This window comes from Oryctolagus cuniculus, chromosome 10 (assembly GCF_051225735.1).
Source record: "Oryctolagus cuniculus isolate XC-2025 breed Fujian yellow rabbit chromosome 10, ASM5122573v1, whole genome shotgun sequence".
NCBI lineage: Eukaryota > Metazoa > Chordata > Mammalia > Lagomorpha > Leporidae > Oryctolagus > Oryctolagus cuniculus.
Window position 1 is genome coordinate 15,941,287 of NC_142876.1, and position 19,169 is coordinate 15,960,455.

The 19,169-nt window shown below is 43.2% G+C and overlaps 1 protein-coding gene across 1 annotated transcript in view; it reads right to left on the bottom strand.

Moving 5' to 3' along the window:
- Nucleotides 1-17,941, bottom strand: part of PHLPP1 (PH domain and leucine rich repeat protein phosphatase 1) — a 228,904-nt gene extending 210,963 nt beyond the window's left edge. Inside the window, exon 1 of the mRNA XM_051851890.3 lies at nucleotides 16,196-17,941. Coding sequence (XP_051707850.3) covers nucleotides 16,196-17,705 — 1,510 coding nt within the window. The 5' untranslated portion in view covers nucleotides 17,706-17,941. The remainder of the gene's footprint in view (nucleotides 1-16,195) is intronic.
- Between the last annotated feature and the right edge of the window lie 1,228 nt (nucleotides 17,942-19,169).

Consider the following 19,169-nt stretch of genomic DNA (forward strand, 5'->3'; position numbering starts at 1 on the left):
TCATCACATCACCAACTGCTAAATGCACTACCTGGTCTGCAAGTTTGCTGAATTAATTAGTGATATCCCCTGAACAATATTTTGTTGTTACTTTTAGGAACTGACCCACAGTTCTCCCATCACCTAGACTGTAAACTGTCATCTGAGCTTCTATTGCCAAAATAGCCAAATGGTTGTTGATCCCAGGACAATATCTACATGGGTTTCCTTTTCTCCCGCCCACTGCTCTCACTCAGGCTTCTCAGTGTCTCACTGAAATCACATGATGGTTTCCCTCTTCCAACTTCTGATCTCTCCTACTCCCAAATCCATCCAACACTAGAGTTTCTCGAACTGTACAGAGCAGATGAAACACCTAGGAAATTTGTTAAAATGCTGACATTCAGTAGCCTGAGATTCTGCATATTAGCAAGCTCTCAGGAGAGACTGATGATACAGGGCCACAGATCACATTTCAAGGAACAAGACTGGACACAATGCTGTTCTGAAATAAAATACCTGTCCTGTAGGCAACCAGCAGAAATATTCAAAGCAGAAGTTTCTATAGCAGATAAAAAACTGGACTAGGCACCTTCTGGTCCCTTCCAATGCTACCATTCCATGCCTACTCTGGGACATCCACAAGGTTGTAGATGTCACCCAGTTCATACCCACCAAGTCACACTCTAGCAAGTATTATATCTCAATGATTGCACTAATCAGTTTATGACTTGGTAATTATCAACAGACAACTCTAGCTTAGTCTATTCGAACATTACCAATGTTTCTAAACCATAAAGAAGATACTCTGCAAGGGCTAAGTATAACTGTGCTTATGAAAGTATCTTAAAGGTAAATGAAGACTACTACTTCCCTTTATCAGCATCATCCGGAAGTTGATGCATCAGGAGTTAATGTGTCAATTTCTCAGAACTGAAAGGGCAATAAAATGTTTTGTTTTGATTGGGGTTAGAGAGGTACACACAGATACAGAAACAGGGAGCAATGACAGCTCCCAATTCTCTACGAACAGCTACAGCATCAGGATACAAAACAAGCATTCTGGTTTTCCTAGCCACAAGAAAATCCCTGCTCTCTGAAATGGACTTCTGTGAGGTGTCTTCAGAATAACATTATCCTCTTAAGCAGTTCTGAGATACCTGTTTATAGAACTTTGTCATCATGTATTTATTGACTGAGAAGATTATACCATTTAGATTTGGTTAAAAACACCACAGCCTTCTACCACTTGGTTACAGAGCTTAATATTCCCAACAGCAATGTAATCGTGCTAACATTTCTGTTACTATTCCCCATGAAAATCATCCTGTCAGGTGATGATACTGCTTAATGAGTTAACTGAAGTCTCTGTAAAATCTTCACAGAGGGCAAAGAAGTGTTAATGATGGTGGAAAATATAAATTGGCAGGTAATTAACCTGAATGTTGATTAGTCTGAATTAGAAGCACAACTTATTCTAATCAGAGAGGACCTGAATAATATCTTTACCACAGTGTTTGTCATAATTTCAAAACTCATATAAAAAGCAAAATGAAGCTCTTTTTCCAGTATTATCATCCACATTACACATGAGACAGCATTTCACAGAGCCACTTACCATCTACTTGGGGCCAAAATAATCCATAACAACTCATTAGTAAAGACTTAACTTGCCATATGTGTAGCAGAGACTGTACAGAGGCCATGGTGAAAGAGCTAATAAATTGTTTTTGCTTAAATGAACACTTACCAGTTGTGTTTTCTCCTATTCCACACAAGAGATTTTAAAAAAAATCCCCTCATCCATGAATAACCAGACAATAGATGGACCAGGTTTAAAAAAAAATTCCTCAGATCTAACCAATTCATCAGTATACAAATTCCACATAAACATAATGTACACACCCCACTAAAACAAAGCACCTACCTTCAGAAGATACACACAGTGTTTTTCCCACAAATCCCATAAATCCACTGAAAAACAAAACCTCACAAGCCATTAAAAAAAAAAAAGAAAAGAAATTAGAGAACATCTTCCAGGGAACTATAGGCCCGCTGCCAGGCTGCACTGCAACCTCAAGCACGTGTACATTTGCATCCTTTTTCCCAAAAAAGCAAAATTAATATTTGCTTAACCCAGGACTGATCCTCACAAACCATGACACCAAGTAGAGCCCAAAATGATTCAAGAGGTTTAAAAAGGCCTAGATGTAAATAGAGAAGTACTTGGCAAATCTTAAAGATTCAATTGGAATGACTAAAGCTAAACTCATCGGGGACTGGATCTGAAGTAATAATTTATGGTTGTTCCTAAAACAATTCAAGATTCCAGAATTAAGGCCCTTCAGGGTCAGAATCCTGGCCCTTCAGGGTCTCAAGCCCTCTAAGGATGCACACAGGTGTTCTGGCGCAGCAGGTTAAACGACCGGCACCCCATAAAATGCAGGTTCCATTCCCAGCATCCAAGTTCCCTGCTGATACTCCTGGGAGAGCAGCAGAAGATGGCCCAAATGCTTGGGCCCTTACCACCTACATGGGAGACCCAGATGGAATGCCAGGCTCCTGGCCCAGCTCCAGCAGTTGCAGCCATTTGGGGAGTGAACCAGAGAAGAGAAGATCTCTCTCTCTCTGACTTCCCCTCTCTTCCTCTCTGTTAACTCTGCCTTTCAAATAAAACATTTAAAAAAAAAAAAAAAAAACTCTCTTTCCACTATAGTAACCTGTGAACAAGTTACTACTATAACCTGCCTCTATTAAAACACCTTTTACTTTTTAATTGTAAATGTTCTTTTGCCTGTTTCCACAAATATGCCCTCAAATCTATAAGCAGTTCAAGGAATCTAGATAACTCACATCAGTCATATCTGAACCAAAAGCACCTTCAAAACAGTATATACTCATAGTAATTACTGAATGAATGAGTGTGCATAGCCTTCCAAGTAACTGCACATCAGTGTCCAACAGTATAGCCCATCTTCCTTAATAAGCCCCAATTAACTCTAATTAACATTGGTAGCAATTTACTCTTGCTTAAAATAATAAAACCACATTATATTTGTATAACATCTCACAGTTTACAAAACACTTCCACATATATCACCAAATCTGAGCCTCACAAATTCTTTGAGACACATCTTTATCACCTTTTCTCCCTTTTACCCTCTAATAAACAAGGCTGACGGTGGGTAAGGAATGTATTACAGGGCTCACATCAAGAAAAGGAGTCCACAGTAACAGGTCTCCAGTTCCTCAACTAGTGCGCTTTCTATTTTAAGAAACAGCGGCAACATATACCCAAAGGGACTAGGGCTTGACTCATGACCCTAGTACCATTGTTCTAGGCACTTGCATTAATCCGGTCCCCAGAATTCTGTGGAACAGGTAGGGACTGTATCTTTCTACAGAGAAAGAAAAGATGCACTAAAGCTCTGGGCTCAGTGGCACAGTCAGAATTCCCATCCACATCTTAACAAGTTCAAACTCTGCACTTCCCAAATGCTGGTGCGCCCAAATTGGCCACAAAAGCTATTATTAGGGGTAGGTTTTCCATATTCAGCAAATCAAGGGAGACACTTACTAGTTAACTAGTCAACTCTGGTATCAGATGACTCAACTTGAACTCTGTTTCTGCCTTGTTCACTGCACAAATCCAGACAAGTTACCAAACTGCTCTGTAACTCAGTCTCCCTACCTGTTAACACTGGGGTGAAAACACCGCTCATTGGGCTCTTGCAAGGATTAAATTAGTTCAAATTTATAAAGCACTTAAAACGTGCCTGGCACATAGTAAGGATGAAATGTTACCAAAATAATATACCACACAAGCTCTTCAACAGAATACAATTATGTTAAGGCAGTGTAATTCTTTTGTATTTGTATTCTTCAAATTTAAAAACATCATTTCTGATTCATCATTGTGTAAGAACAAAATGTTACTTGCAAATACACAAGTCCGGCAACCTCAGTTTTATAATTCATTTAGTACTTTAAAGCAACAGTCTGGAGATTTCCCCTTTAAGTATTAATGAACCTAGTTTTAGAATCTCCTCCCACAAAGGTGATTTGGAACCTCAATAATACAACTAATAGCTTGCAGAAGGGAAACCCAGTCTTCTACCAAACAGAATCTTATAAAGCCACAAAACCAACAGTAGTACAATGTGTGTCTTGTGGTCACTTAATAACCGAGAATCAGTCACTAGACCATGAAATACAGTAGATGTGCTAATTTGACTTTTCTATATTTGACATCCTATTCCCCTCTTCAGATCACTTTAAGACTACTTCAAAATTCCTTCATCTTTGTTGGGAGTTCATTTACTCAACTACACTAAAGCACAATACGCACAATTTGTCCCAGTACCACAATGTTCTGCTATCTTAAATCAGAGTTAATCCAAGTCATATTCTTGTAACCACGAATGGTCATCAGTTCATGACTGCATGGTACTACCTTCTTGAGTCAACCACAGAAAATGTTCAGGCACCACTGGCAGAGTCTACAGATTTCAATGGACACATTAGCCTTCCTTTTTCTAAACAAAAAAGATAAACCACAGGTGTATTGGGGTAGTCCCCAGAGTATCCTCAGCATAAATAAGCAGTTGGCAAAAGTAAATTATTCAAATCATTCACATTTGGAAAAATGGGAATCAATACTTTGTCACTGCTTTAAAAATAAAAATGGTTCTAATATATAAAGGAAAAACATCCATACACAAGCAGTGTTTCATATTCCAGCCACCACCCCTCAACCTAGCCACTTAGCAATGATAAAGAATCCGTAAGAGTATCCTAATAAATACGTGCTGGAGAAGCACATAAGTTGTCACCCTAAAAATAACAGTGTCATAGAAATTAGGAAGTACAAAAAACAAAAACAAAAACAAAAAAAAGGCAGAGGCAACCAGCTAAAGATCCTTCCCTTTCTCCCATTTTTCTGTTTATCCAAATGACTACTAAACCCACCCTCTTTCATATCAAATATTTTATTCCCCTGCCTACCAGTTCAAAACAAAAACAAAAGACATAAACTCTAGCATAAGGTAGCATTTTAAATCAAAGCAGAAAGAATACAATTATCCAGTTAAAAAGGTAGGAACAATTTGTTACCTCTTCTACTTCCTACCTTACTTAAAACAACAGATAAATTAAAATTTTAAGCACAGAAAATAAAACTATACAATCCACCAATTCTTAGGGTAAGGGAGGCCTACATAAGCATGACAGGGACCCTGAAAATCTAGAGCAGAAGACTGACATAAAAGTGAACAGGTAAAGAAAATATTAGTAACTCAGCGGCTTCTTTTTTTTTTTTTTTTTCAAAAGATTTATCTATTTGAGAGGCAGAGAGAAAGGTCTTCCATCTGCTGGTTCACTCCCCAAATGTCTGCAACAGCCGGAGCTGAGCCAATCTGAAGCCAAGAATCTCCCCGGGTCTCCCATGTGGGTGCAAGGGCACAAGCACTCGGGCTATCTTCCACTGCTTTCCCAGGCTACAGCAGAGAGCTGAACAGAAAGAGGAGCAGCTGAGACACGAACCAGCGCCCATATGGGATGCCAGTGCCATAAGTGGAGGCCCAGCCCACCACACCACAGCCCCAGCACCAGTATTAGTAACTTAAAAAACAAGGTCCTGGGGCACAGCAGTGAAGACACTGCCTGGGGATGCCCACATCCTGAGTCAGAATGCCTAGATTCAAGTGCTGACTCCTCTACTTTCTGATTCAGTTTCCTGCTAAAGTGCACCCTGGGATGCAGACATGATGGCTCAAGTACTTGGGTCCCTGCCACCCTTGGAGGCAACCTAGACTGAGTTCCTGGCTCTTAGCTTTCCTGACCCAACCCAGCCATAGCTCTTGGGGAGAATCTGGGTAATGAACCAGTGGATGGACAATCTCTACCACTCTATCTCTCTCTCAAATAAATAAAAATTAAAAGTTGCAAAAATTTTTAAATCAAGATTTTCCCAAGACTATTTACCCTATCCAAACCCTCCCATCCATAAATCCAACTACTACCTCCCATTATATCCTACCTCAACACTCAATGGAGAACATATGTGTACGCATGATCCTGTGTGTACATACGTAAGGAAGAGGATGCATCTGCCAAGTACAGCAGTGTTTATGCCTTATTACTTAAAACTGAAGTCAGCTGACCCTAGCTATACCACCTCTCTAAGAGACCATCAAGAGAAACTTCTCCACTTCAGCATCTGGAGTACATATTCACTCTGCCAGATGCAATGCACTTTTACCCTTTTGTACTTCTGCACTTTAAAAAGTTTATTTCCTCACATTAAAAATGAACAGTAATCTTTAGGGAATTAATTGACTCAGTAGGTTAACTTCCATAGAAGGAAAGCTAAAACTTTTACTTAAGGTAAATAATTAAATTAAAATGGAAACTAATATAAGTTGAAAATCTCAAACTCCTAAAAATATCTGGAAATTTATTTCCAGAGTTCACAACAAGAACAAGCTATTCCTTTCTGCCCACCTCCACCCCACCCTTAAGGGTAGCAGATTTAAGGATAAAGACTTCCAAAATCAACACACAGTGAAAATTCAAAGGTTACTCCAGAGTTCTTTCAATTTTTTATATTACTCAAAAGCAGAACCATGTATAAATGCACCTAGATAAGCTATACGCAATTAATTGTGAGCCCATATTTTTTAAAAAATACATGGAAATGAAGAAAATAATGAATATTAAAATAATTTTAATGTATACATTTGGGAATTTTTTCAAAATCTAATCAGATTTTTATATCAAATATATGTTTTAAAGTCAATGGTTTCTTTTTCTAGCATTTCCATTCTTCTACCAATTTCAATTTCAAAGTACAGGACAAACCAACACTGATTTTCTAGCACAGCTAACTGTCAAAAGTTCTATAACAAATCCCCAAAGGGTAATATCACTGATGAAATCTAATTTCCCTCTGTGCAATTAAAATACCCAGCTGTTCCATTAGAAGCTCCCCCCATTACAATCTGTCAAAGTGATACCTAACCTCTCAAAAGCACTGATTAGAATTTTTAAAAAACTGGAAAACTTTGAAGAGACAGAGACCACCGAAAGCATAAAACACAACTTTTTAAAAAGATTTATTTACTTCCATCTACTGGTTTACTCCCCAAATAGTCACAAGAGCCAGGAACTCCATCTGGTCATTCATATAGGTGGTAGAAGCCCAACCACACGGGCCATCTTCTGCTGCCTTCCCCTGCTCGATAGCGGGAGCTGGATTAGAAAAACAGCTAGATCTCAAACCAGTGCTCCAATATGGGATGCTAATGTTACAAGCAGTGGCTTAACTATCTGTGCCACAACACCGGCCCTAGTTTTGTTGTTTTTTTTTTTTTTTTAATTTCCATCTTGATAACAAATATAAGGAACATCATAAGATAGTGAGTATATAAGGGGAAAAAAATAACACTGGACAGATCATCAAAATCCTGGTTACTTTTCCTGATTCTGAGGCTGACTTGATCAATGATCCTAAACCAGACACTTAGTCTCCATGGGTCTACTTACCTCATCTATAAACACAGAAATTGGACCAACTTATGTCCATGGGATCCCAAAATCTAAGATCTAATCAAAACAGTGCAAAAAGTTCTCATTTAAGTGCTTTTTCTCCTACCAAATCTAGGGGTATCAGTAGAAGGTAAATTCTGCATCTAACAAGCACAGTTTTTACATTCCAATCCCTCTGATACAGAGATACTACAGTAAGCTTTATAAACTGGACTATACAGATAACTTACAGTCAACTAAAGAAAAAAATTTAACTTAAAGGAGAATATAAAATTTATCTCTAGTATGCTGAATTCCACTGTGGGGAGTAGGAATGACAAGGACAGGGGAGTCAAACACCACTTTTCTACACTGGTGCGAACCTGTACCAAAAAGGTCTGCTTTGGTTGGCAACCCCAAGCTGTTTTGTTTATATAAGATCCAAGTCCATGCCTTCCCCATAAGAAAAGGCAAGGGATTTGACAATTTTAAACCAACAGATATCTCTTATAGAACTTAACTACAACTTTGAAAGTCCTAAAAAAAACAGTCTTTCCTAATGGAGCCAGGAGAGATCATAAAACTTGCTCTACTCCAACCACACATTTCACATTTGAGGAAATCAAAGACTCAGGATAAGTTAAAATGAATACCCAAAGCCATATCAAATTTCCTAACTCTCTGAATATTCTCTTTCAAATACAGTACATTTTCTTTTAGGGTGCCAGATAAAAAGACACCAATCCTGGGGTAGGCATGTGGTACAGCTTGATACACCCACATCTCCTATCAGATCAGAGTGCCCAGTTCTAGTCCCAGTACTCCATGCTTCTGATCCAGCTTCCTGCTAATGCACCTGGGAGACAAACAAATGATGGCCAAGTATTTGGGTTCCTACCACCCATGTGGAAAATGCAAATGGAGTTCCTGGATCCTAGATTTGGAAAGGCCTTGCCCAGCTGTTGGAGGCATTTGGGAAGTGAATTCCAGGAATGAAGATCTACCTCTGTCTCTATGCTATTCTGTCTTTCAAAAAAAATACAAATACTATTTTTGAAAATAAAAGTTATTTTCATTTGACCCCTCCTCCCCCAAGTATTAACCAAACTCAAGAACTACAAGAAATACCCATTCAACTATAAAGTATCAAATACATCAAAATATATAGATGGGCCGGCGCCACAGCTCACTAGGCTAATCCTCCGCCTGCAGCGCCGGCACCCTGGGTTCTAGTCCCAGTTGGGGCGCCGGTTCTGTCCTCGTTGCTCCTCTTCCAGTCCAGCTCTCTGCTGTGGCCCAGGAAGGCATTGGAGAATGGCCCAAGTGCTTGGACCCTGCACCCACATGGGAGACTAGGAGGAAGCAGCTTGCTCCTGGCTTCGGATCGGCGCAGCGCGCCGGCCGTAGCAGCCATTTGGGGGGGTGAACAAATGGAAAAGGAAGACCTTTCTCTCTGTCTCTCTCTCACTGTCTAACTCTGCCTGTCAAATATTATATATATAGATGGAAACAAAAAAAGAACCCCTTAGGAGTATGCTTCTCATAATATAGTAATGGTCAAAAATTGGTGCAGGGCCCCAGCACTGTGGCTTAGTAGGTTAAGCATCCTCTATGGGTGCCAGTTCCTGTCCAGGCTGCCCCACTTCTGATCTAGTTCCCTGCTGATGGCCTGGGAGGGCAGCAGAAGATGGCCTAAATGCCTGGACCCCTGCACCCTCATGGGAGCCTTGGAGGAAGCTCCTGACTCCAGTTTAGCCCAGCTCCAGCTGTTGCAGCCATTTGGAGAATGAACCAGCAGACGGAAGATCTCTCTCTCTCTCTCTCTCTCTGCCTCTCCTTCTCTCTCTGTGTAACTCTGGTTCAAGTAAAATAAAATCTTAAAAAAAAAAAAATGAATCACTTAAGAATTTTTAAAAAATGCTTCAGTATATAAAATGTCAATATTTTCACCATGTTTCAGGAGTGAGCTGACTGTAAAATCCAGATAATTATTAAATATGAAATGAAAACAACTACACTCTTTTGTTTTGATTTAAAACATGCCTGGTGTTTGAAAAGAAAGCCTAAACGTTCTAACATATTGTTAACTGTAGCAGGAATATGACAAGGGTCATTCTCCAAGCACACTACAGCAGATACGGGCCAGAAGAAACAGAGAGCAACAAATACAATCTCCTCCCGCTTTCAAAGAATGCAGGAAAAAACAAACCCCAATTCAAATCATCTCAAACTATCAATTAATAATTAGATTTTTCACCCATTACTGAAATAGTCCAAAACTAAATTATTTCAATTTTATTAAATCTCCAACTCAATGCTTTCTAATTACTGGAAATAAAACTAATTTTATTCAAGTTTCATTTGGGAACGTATATGCCAAAAACATTGGATTTTTTTGGTTTTTGCTAAAGTATTGGTATCTGCAAACTCTTAAGTACAGCTTACAAATAAAATATTTCAACCAGTTTCCTCAAGAACGTCTAGATTACAAACTCAGAGGTCATTAGATTTACACCTCAACAGCTTCATTATTCTACCATTAAATATATTTTGCAATGTATAGAAGAATCTCAAATGTAAAAATATAGCAGGAAAAAATTACGCATGTGACACTTTGGGATGGTTATGCTTTGATTCATTAGGGTTTACAAAGTCAACTCATGGTAACAGAACCATTCTACTCTAAAACCAAGTGTAATATTCATTAACAAGTAACTGTTATTATCCTTGATAAAAAGTACAATATCATACAACTACAATCCTTTCACATTTAACCCACTATCCTCATGTTCTTTAATTAAAGTGTCATGAGAATCTATTCTTTTCAGATCTCTGAATTTCAATTCATCAAAATCTTCTAAAGCCCATGAGGTTGAATATCACACAAATCCATGCAGCCAGTCAGTCATATATCAACACCTTATATGTCTACAGACTTCATCCATAAGAGGTTTTTTGTTTTGTTTTGTTTTAATTAAACTATTTTTAGAAAACCAAAGGCAAGTATAAAAAAAGGTTTACCTACAAGCACAGTGACATTAGGCCAGATTCAAAACCCCTCATTACCAGTGTTCCTTCCAGATGTATGTGATTAAAGGGGCGGAGCGGGCTTTAGAAGGTGGGATTTTTAAAAGGGGGAAAAAGGCAGCTTTCTTTAACCAGTCTGTTTTATACATTTTGATAACATCTCTTTCTCTTTTTCAAAATGTCAGGTGTCTTTAAAGGAAGAGTTCTGCCACTCAGTGGCTTTAGGATGTCCCAACTTGCACAGCTCAATTAAATCCTTTTCCTGTCCAGATAGACTGAACTGTATTAAACCCTGGCACATAACAAAATCATTAAATCTAAGATACCTCATATGACAGAAGTCTCATTAAATTCATCTCAAAATTTAGGTATCTACCTTTGAAAAAGAGTGAAAAACCCTGTTCATTTCAAGAAAACTTTTGAGAGGGAGCTCCTTTCTCAAAATCCAGAGAGTTCACTCATGTGAACTAGAAGATATTAATACTATGTGGCACATCTAAAATCTCCTGCCATGGGAGAAATGCTTCTGTGTATGTGTGTGTTTAACACATCCCTGGGGACCCAAACAGGCTGCGGGCTGAAGAATCAAGGCACACACCAGCAGCTGCTTAACAAAATTCCACAAATTCAATTCAACAAATGCTAAACTAAAATGCCAAGTATTATACTAGGCCTGAGTCATACATGAGGCGGTCTTATGAAAGTTCACGGAAAGTGTGTATTATGAGAATAACTGTAAGTAGATTTCAAAAAAAATTGCTCAAAAATAAATTTATCTTTAATTCCATTTTTTTTCATGAAGTTTTAAAATGCCCTAATACAATTTCAGTGAATGCTACGTTACCGACAAACTAAATACTAAAATCAATGTTCTAAGAAGAAAAACGGTGAGAAACAATAAAAACACCTTGCATTTAGTAATAATCATCATAATCATCTTTCCACAACAATTGTTTAAGGTTGTTGATTTGACACTCTTACAGCAACAAGATAAAACTTTCAACTTGAAATCTACACAAACTCACTTACACCTCTCTCCTCTCCACACAATTATTCAATGAGTAAAAAAGACCATGACATTTTAGGCGTAACTACAGAATTCAGGGAGAACTTACTATGTTTATGACATGAATCATATAAAAGCTGAGAATAGAGAGCTTGGATATTCTGTTTTGCAAAGATGATTATGATGATTATTACTACATATAGGGTGTTTTTGTTTTTCAGCGTTTTTCTTCTCAGAACACTGATTTTAGTATTTAGTTCATCGGTGACATAGCATTCAATGAAATTGTATTAGGGCATTTTAAAATTTCATAAAAAATGGAATTAAAAGATAAGTTTATTTTCAAGCAATTTTTTGGAAATCCACTTAGAGTTACTCTTTTACAAAAGCAGAATAACCCTAATAAAGCATTATTTATCATTAAAGTACAAATAATTCTATTTCAACATTAAAAGTTTAGGCAAATAACATTTAATGATGCATATTTTCCGTACTTATAAAACACACTGTAAAGGAACAGAATTGTCACTCTCCCACTCTCAAGTTGTCCACCTTTCAGGTGACATGTTAATTCCCTATTTTAACGAAAATTTACAGTTAAAATGAGGCACGCTTGAGTAAGAGAATAATCACCATTAATGTCAATTTTAGTTCATATCAACTTAAATATGACTATTTGCAACCAGAAGAGTAGATAATACTCTTTCTGTATTATCTACTTATTTGCCAACCTTGATTCGTACCCTTCTTAAGGGCAGCATAATAAAAACAGAAACCATCCACATTTCCTAAGGAACATCACTTTAGGCTACAAAATAATATCACCTCATTATCAGCAAAAGCAGTGTATTTTCTGAATGCTGTTAACCAAGTGAAAAATTCAAGTGTAAATGAAATTCAGCACCAATTCATGGAAAGTGATATGAATTGCAAAACAGAATATCCAAGCCCTCTATTCTCAGCTCTGCCAAGGATTGGAAAATCACAAGCAAGAGCCAAACCAATGTATCATTTTCTCCATCTGAAAAGAGGACTGACACTGACTCCTCCCTAATACTGTTTCTGAAAGGACAAATGAGATAACAAGTAAAAGGTCTTTAAGATTTTTGAAGATGATAAAATCCAGTGAGTTATAGATGTTATCAAACCATAGTCAAAAAGAAAAAGACAGCATGCATTTTACACCAGAAACAACAAATATAAAAATGCTAAATATTAAAAAAAGAATGTAAACCCTTTGTACTTAAAATTGAAAGGACTGTTCAATCACACACTGGTGTCACATGCTCAAATCATGTTATTCAATACTGCTGTAATTATAGTAATAAGAACCTGCTCCTCAATATTACAGCTTAATGCTGAAGCACCCCTTCTTGGTTTCCATGTAGCAAACCATGTAAGGTTTGATCATCCCCAGAAGAGAAAAAGAGAAGAAATATGAGAAGGCTGAGGAAATTGTCCCCTGAGTAATCCCAAGAAGTCACACATAAAAATATCTTGTCCAAGATCCACTAGGTACAGTGGAGTGGGTGTGCTCTTCATTCTTTAGCACCCTTTCTCATTCCTACAACTTGAACTGAAATAGCTAGATTACTGTATCTAAAAGGTGGGAGAAAAAAGTCAACAAAATGTACAATGTAGAATTTAATAATGTCCATGATCAAAGACACAGACTCCCTAGGGAGTCCAAAAAACAAGCTCATTTATGTCTATGAGTCCTTAACTTATGCCAGGCTACCTAAGTTCTTAAATTTTTTAAGCTAAAATTACTCTTTCAGGTAAAATGTAAGATGTATGATTTTAAAAGGGAATTAAAAGCTGACACACTTAGCATATTTAAGTAACTTCAGATAAGACTATTTAAATTTTCTCATATGTTGCAATGGCTAAGACAATGTTTGCTTGATAAGTGAAATAATAAGTTTCAAACTAAATTTCCAAGAACTCTGTAATTAGATAGTTATCTTTTACCCAATGCCTTTTAGTTCTTTAACGAGTTTCATTTTACTTCACCCAAATATTTAAATATTCTAAGCAACCACAAATGGCTTTCAAAACGTTTAAGGACAACCTGACTCAGGTTATCAACACTGACATTTAATTGGAAGGTGACCCTCAAGACAATGAAAGTCCTCTGCTAGACAAGAGCTTCTCAAAACAAGTAGCTGACCAGATAAACTAGATGGACAGTAGATAACAAGCACAGCTTAAGTACAGGAGAATATTCAGAAGGTTTCAAAAACAACCTTCTAGCTATCAGTGCCAACAACACAAACAAAAAGCAATGCTGCAAAAAAAATTTAATGCTATATATAAAATCATAAAAAATGACAATTTTCCAATATTCTCTTTAAAGATGTGATCCAAAACATTAGTTATCCTCTCCCTAAGGAAAAGAATTACTTCCAAAACATAACACTCTCTTGTTGGAGGGCTTATATTCCAATGAAGTGCAGAGGTAGTCTAGGAATCTCTTCCAGCCTGACACAAAGCTTCACTACACATGAATCCTGACAGTTCCAAAGTGGACCACCTTGGAGCAAGGTGGCCATCAGTAACTGAAGCTGCTTGCAAACACTCACCATGTGCTACATTTGGTTCAATGGCAAAAGAACATCTGCAGAGAGATGTCTGGTGTGTTAGGTCTAAAAGAAACTCAGCCTTGCTTGGAAGCCAAAATAAGCAATTAAACATCTTTGCAACAATCACGCATCTCCCTTCTAGGGCACCTGTATACTGACTCCATATTCAAGAATACGTGGGATACTGCGTGTGGCATCCACACTTTATTGGTTATTTTTATAAACATAAACACAGAGACAGATAGGTATTTATGCTATGCATATATAAGAAAGCAGCAAGTTCAGAAGGAGGTAACAATGACTGCTTTTGATAAGGGAAAAAAACGATTAAAATGACCATGTCAGAAACTAAGGACTTAAACAGAAATAGGACTGTCATTTCTTATATTGAGTTTAATAAACAAAACAAAAAAAGCAGCTTATCATCCACTTAGAATATGTTAGCCCCTCTTGAAGAGACAACTGAAGATTTTTATTTCACAACTATAACACCAAAACCTTTCTCACGGACATCTACCATGATCAGAATAGACAATCAGGAGCAAAGGAAGGGCTACAGAGCTCTTTGGGTACAAAATATGTTCAAATACTGTTTATTTAACTACTTGTTTCATATCTATTTCCCTCCACACAGCTAAGTTTAGTTATAAGGGCATTCATTGTTCTCATGTTAACACCAAGTATATAGTCTCCTTCGAAGTATAATTATCATTTGGTGTTTGTATAAAACATTTTACAAATTCCATGAGCTGTAGGAGGAAGGGATATAGCTGTTGCTCCTATATATTAAAAGGAAAAAAAATCACCTATATTCTGGTCCATAAACTGTAAAAGGCATGTCACCCAGCTGAGATACTGGCTTCAGATGGTATGACTTGATTTTCTTAATAAGGCAAAAATCACCAGAAACCTGCTAAGAACTTCAGAGAATTTTCAATGAAACTTACAGGAACCAGGTATACTACAACCTTGCCTATTTCAATGTGGAGAACAGATTTCTTCATTCAAAAAGTAAACTGCCACTAGGACCAAAGCACATGTTAAGTTTGAAAGAATGGCTATGGATATACAGAGTCGTCATAAGTTTATTTTCCCACCACCACCTACAAACTCATACCTAAAGTTGGTTAGGATTTAATTCCGCTAATGGTAACTTAAATAAAATTCCTAATCATACAATCTTATCTTTAAATCACAAGAGGCAAAGGGCACAAACAACTTATAAAGCTGAAGTACAATAACAAGGACCTATGGCTCCCTAATTCACTTCTAGCCAAGCCTTTAGCCAAAGGAGAAATGCCGCATCAACAACTTGTGCTGGTCCTGCAAAGACTGAGCAGCATTTTAGGTCACATCCAAAGAGACAGATATTGCAATACGGAACCCCTACTGCAAGTCCTACCGCGAGGGTCTGTGCCCACCACAAAGGCCAGAGGAAAAAAAGAAACAGGCAAAATCACTTGGATGCAAGATTCAAAAATCGAAAATAAGCCTCCCTCCCTCCAAAAAAAAAAAAAAAGCGCTTCGGAAAAGTATCACTTTAAAAAAGGATCGTATTCGTGAAGTTTCCAAGGAGAACTCCCTGGGTAAACACGCAGGCAGAGAGCTGAACACGCCGGGGCCCCAGCTGGCAGGGAAGGAGTCAGGGCAGCGCATACTGTACTTGTGGCTGGCTCGGTCCACTGCGGCCAAGACGCAGGGCCGGGGTTCCCCTGGGGTGGGCACTGTCCTGTGCACGCGAGGGCTTCCCTGACACCCAGCAAGGCCCCGGGAGAGGCCTGAAGGCAGCAACCCGACGGCTCCAGGTGCCACCTCCTCCGTCGGGAGTGCACGCTTCCTGGACTTCCCCGCGATCTGGGCCAGCTCCGCCACACCGCTTTCTGGTCCCTGAGCCCTCACGACAGACCACAAACGGGCGGATGTGAGGATTCCTCCTCCCAGCACCACACGGCCCGACCGTGCAAGCCGGAACCAAGGCTCACACCAGGACTCCCCGGGACCCGCAGCGACTCTTGGGCCGGGCAACAGACTCCTTCCTGGGTCCCTGCAAGAGTGCACGTGCAGGTGCTTTCCTTACCTACATAGAAGCGGATGAGACAGCCGATCTCCGAGTCCATGCCCTCCTCCTGCACCCGCCACAGCTCCCCGAATCCCAGCTGGAAGAGGTAGTCATTCTGGATCTGCAGCGGCTTCTCGTCCGCCTCCAAGCGCCGGGTGGTCTCTCCGTGGAGCTGCACGTAGAGGGTGGGCGGCGGGGGCACCTTCGACGGGGCGCCTCCTGGGGCCTCGGCCGCCGCCGCCGCCTCCTCCGGCCGAGGCCCCTCGGGGGCAGCGCCGCCTGCGATGTCCGCGCCCCTGGGGGCTTGCTTCGGCAGAGAGCGGGAGGCGGTCGGGGAAGGCGGCCCGGGCTGTGCGGGACCGCAGGGCTGACCCGGGGCCCCCGTCGGGGTCGGGGCTGAGTCGGTCTCGAGCTCCTCAGACGAGGACGAGCCGCCGCCGCTGCTGTAGGGGTCCAGCCGGTCGGACACGCTCTCGGCGCTGGGGCTCAGGCTGAAGCTCTCGGTGTCGGAGGCCGGCGCCGCGGCCGCGCCGTCCAGGGGCCGCGGGACGCCTGGCGGAGGAGAGCCGAGGCCCCTAGCGAACGGCTCGCCGGGGCTGCAGTCCGAGGGGACCGGGCTAGCGCGGGCGGCGCACCGCGCCCCCCGGCCCGGGCCGCCGGCGGGCAGTGGCAGGTCGGTGGGCGGCGCGCGCGAGGGGCCCCCGACGGCACCCGGCGCGTTCCCCGCCGGCAGCTCGGGGGCCGCGAGCCGGGGCCCGGCGTCGGGGGAAGCCTCGGCGCCAGCGGGTCCGGGCCCCTGGCCCAGAACCTTCAGCACGCCGCCGCCTTTGTGGCCGAGCTGCAGCAGGCGGGCGGCCACCTCCCCGGCCGTGGTGTCCAGCGTGCAGAGCACCGGGCGCAGGTAGGCGGAGGCCGTGTGGCGGTCGAAGACGTGCAGGCAGCCCCGCCGGAGCTGCTGCCTCACCCAGTCCCGGTCCGACGGCTGCAGCGGCATCACCTGCCGGTGCTTCAGCAGCAGCGTCTTCCTGTCCAAGCTCCGGGTGCACAGCGACGCCGAGGCCGAGCAGGAGGCGGGGAGGCCGGCGGCGCCCGCGGGGTGCGAGACGGCAGCCGCCGAAGACGACGACGAGGACGACGACGACGACGACGACGACGAGGCGGCAGCGGCGGACAGATTCCTCTTGAGCCGCCCTCTCCTCAGCAGCAGCGAGTTAGCGCCGTGGCCGGCCCCCGGCACCGCGGCTGCCCCGCCGGCCGCGGGCTGAGGCGCCCCGCGCCGCCTCCTGCGCCCGGCGCCCCCCGCCCGGCCCGGCAGCGGCCCCAGCGGCGCCTCGCCGGGGGCCTCTTCCCGCGCCCCGCAGCCGCTGCCCTTCCCGCCGCTCGGGGCCGCCGCGGTCGGCGCGGACTCCAGGCTCCGGCCGCCCCCGGCCGCCGCCGCCGCCGCCGCCGCTGCTGCGGGAGCCGGAGCGCGGTCCTCCCGGCCGGGGTCGGGGAGTCGCTGCGCCGGGGCCGCGGCGGCGGGCTCCATTGCCGCGGGGCTTCGCGTTTTCCCCCCAGCTCCGGAGGCAGCGGGCGGAGAGGGAGGCGAAGGTGGGAGACGGCGGCGGCGGCGGCGGCGGCGCGCGGAGAAGGGAGAAGCCAATGGCGTTCGGCGCGGCCGTTCCAGGGGATTATGTGGCAATTCGGAGTATTCCGCCGGTGTCTCGGTGTTCCATCCCGCGCGCCCGCCCGCCTCGCCGCCGCCGCCGCCGCCCCCCCCCCCCGCACACACGCCCTCCCCGCGGGGGTCGCGAGCTCCCCCGCGCCAGGCCCCGCCTGCTCCCCCCACCTCGCCCCGGCGAACCAGCCGCCGAGCTGGGCTCATTGAATATTAATCGCGCGGCGGGAGCGGGAAGGCGGGAGGCGGGCCGGGCGAGAGCTCAGCGCGCACCTCATGAATATGCATCGCCAGCATGACGGCATTCCCGGGAGGAGCGGGGAGCGCCGGAGGACGGCGGGGGGCGGAGCCTAAGAGTAAACAAACGTGACGCGTGCGTGCGGGGGCGGGGCGGGGGCAGTCTCCCGGGAGGTCCCAGAGCCGGCCTCGGAGAGGGGTGGTGACGAGAGGGGTGCGCGGTGCACCTAGGGAGTTGTAGTTCTCTTCTGGGGACGGCTATTCTTGAGAGAAAAGTGGGGAACTACAAGCCCCAGCGATCCTTGGGTTCTCCGCCTTGCTGCCAGCATCTGACCATGACCAGTGGGGATTGTGCCCTCTGCTGTTGAACTCTGTACCGAAGTGTGTTCTTGCGGGTTTACTTGTAGCTTACCCGCCCACTGTCCCTTGCCAGATGACTTTTATTTTCCTTGCTAATTGAAAAAGGAGGATTTCCAGGGACTCTAAACGGTAAGAAAACACTCGATCCTCACCCCCGCCCATTGCGTGAGATACAAATACACACCCACAGCACAGCACCTCAGGATCACCGGCACTCCCGGTGCGCCGACACGATTTTTCTCTTTCGAGGCCCGGGGAGACGGGCAGTGTCCTCATTGAATATGCTTGCGGGAGCCCTGAGCCCATCCTCTCCCGCCGGAAGGAGCACAGCGAAGAACCGGAGTTGTTTGAAGTTTGCCGTCGCTTTATTCAGGCGGAGTGAAGTGGGAAAGGGAAGAAGCGGTGGCGTGGAGACGCGGGGGGCTGCTTCGCGTGTTCCCGTCGCCTTCCCGGGTTTTTTCAGTCACGTTCACAACAGGATTTCCCTGCAGCTTCTATGTGTAGTTGTGGTCTGAAAAGTTACATTTATTTCGTCAGTTGAAACAGCATTGTAGTCTGTAGCGGGACAGTTTACTGTTTCAAAGAATTTAGTACACGTTTTAAATTGATCTAACAGTCTTAGATTTGTAAGTCGGGATTTCCACACGTGAGACTTTTAAAATAACTTTACTACCATCCAGGGCCTGTCTGAACTTTCAGTTGCTAAACTTGGAGGTGAGGAGAGAAAAGGAGAGAGAA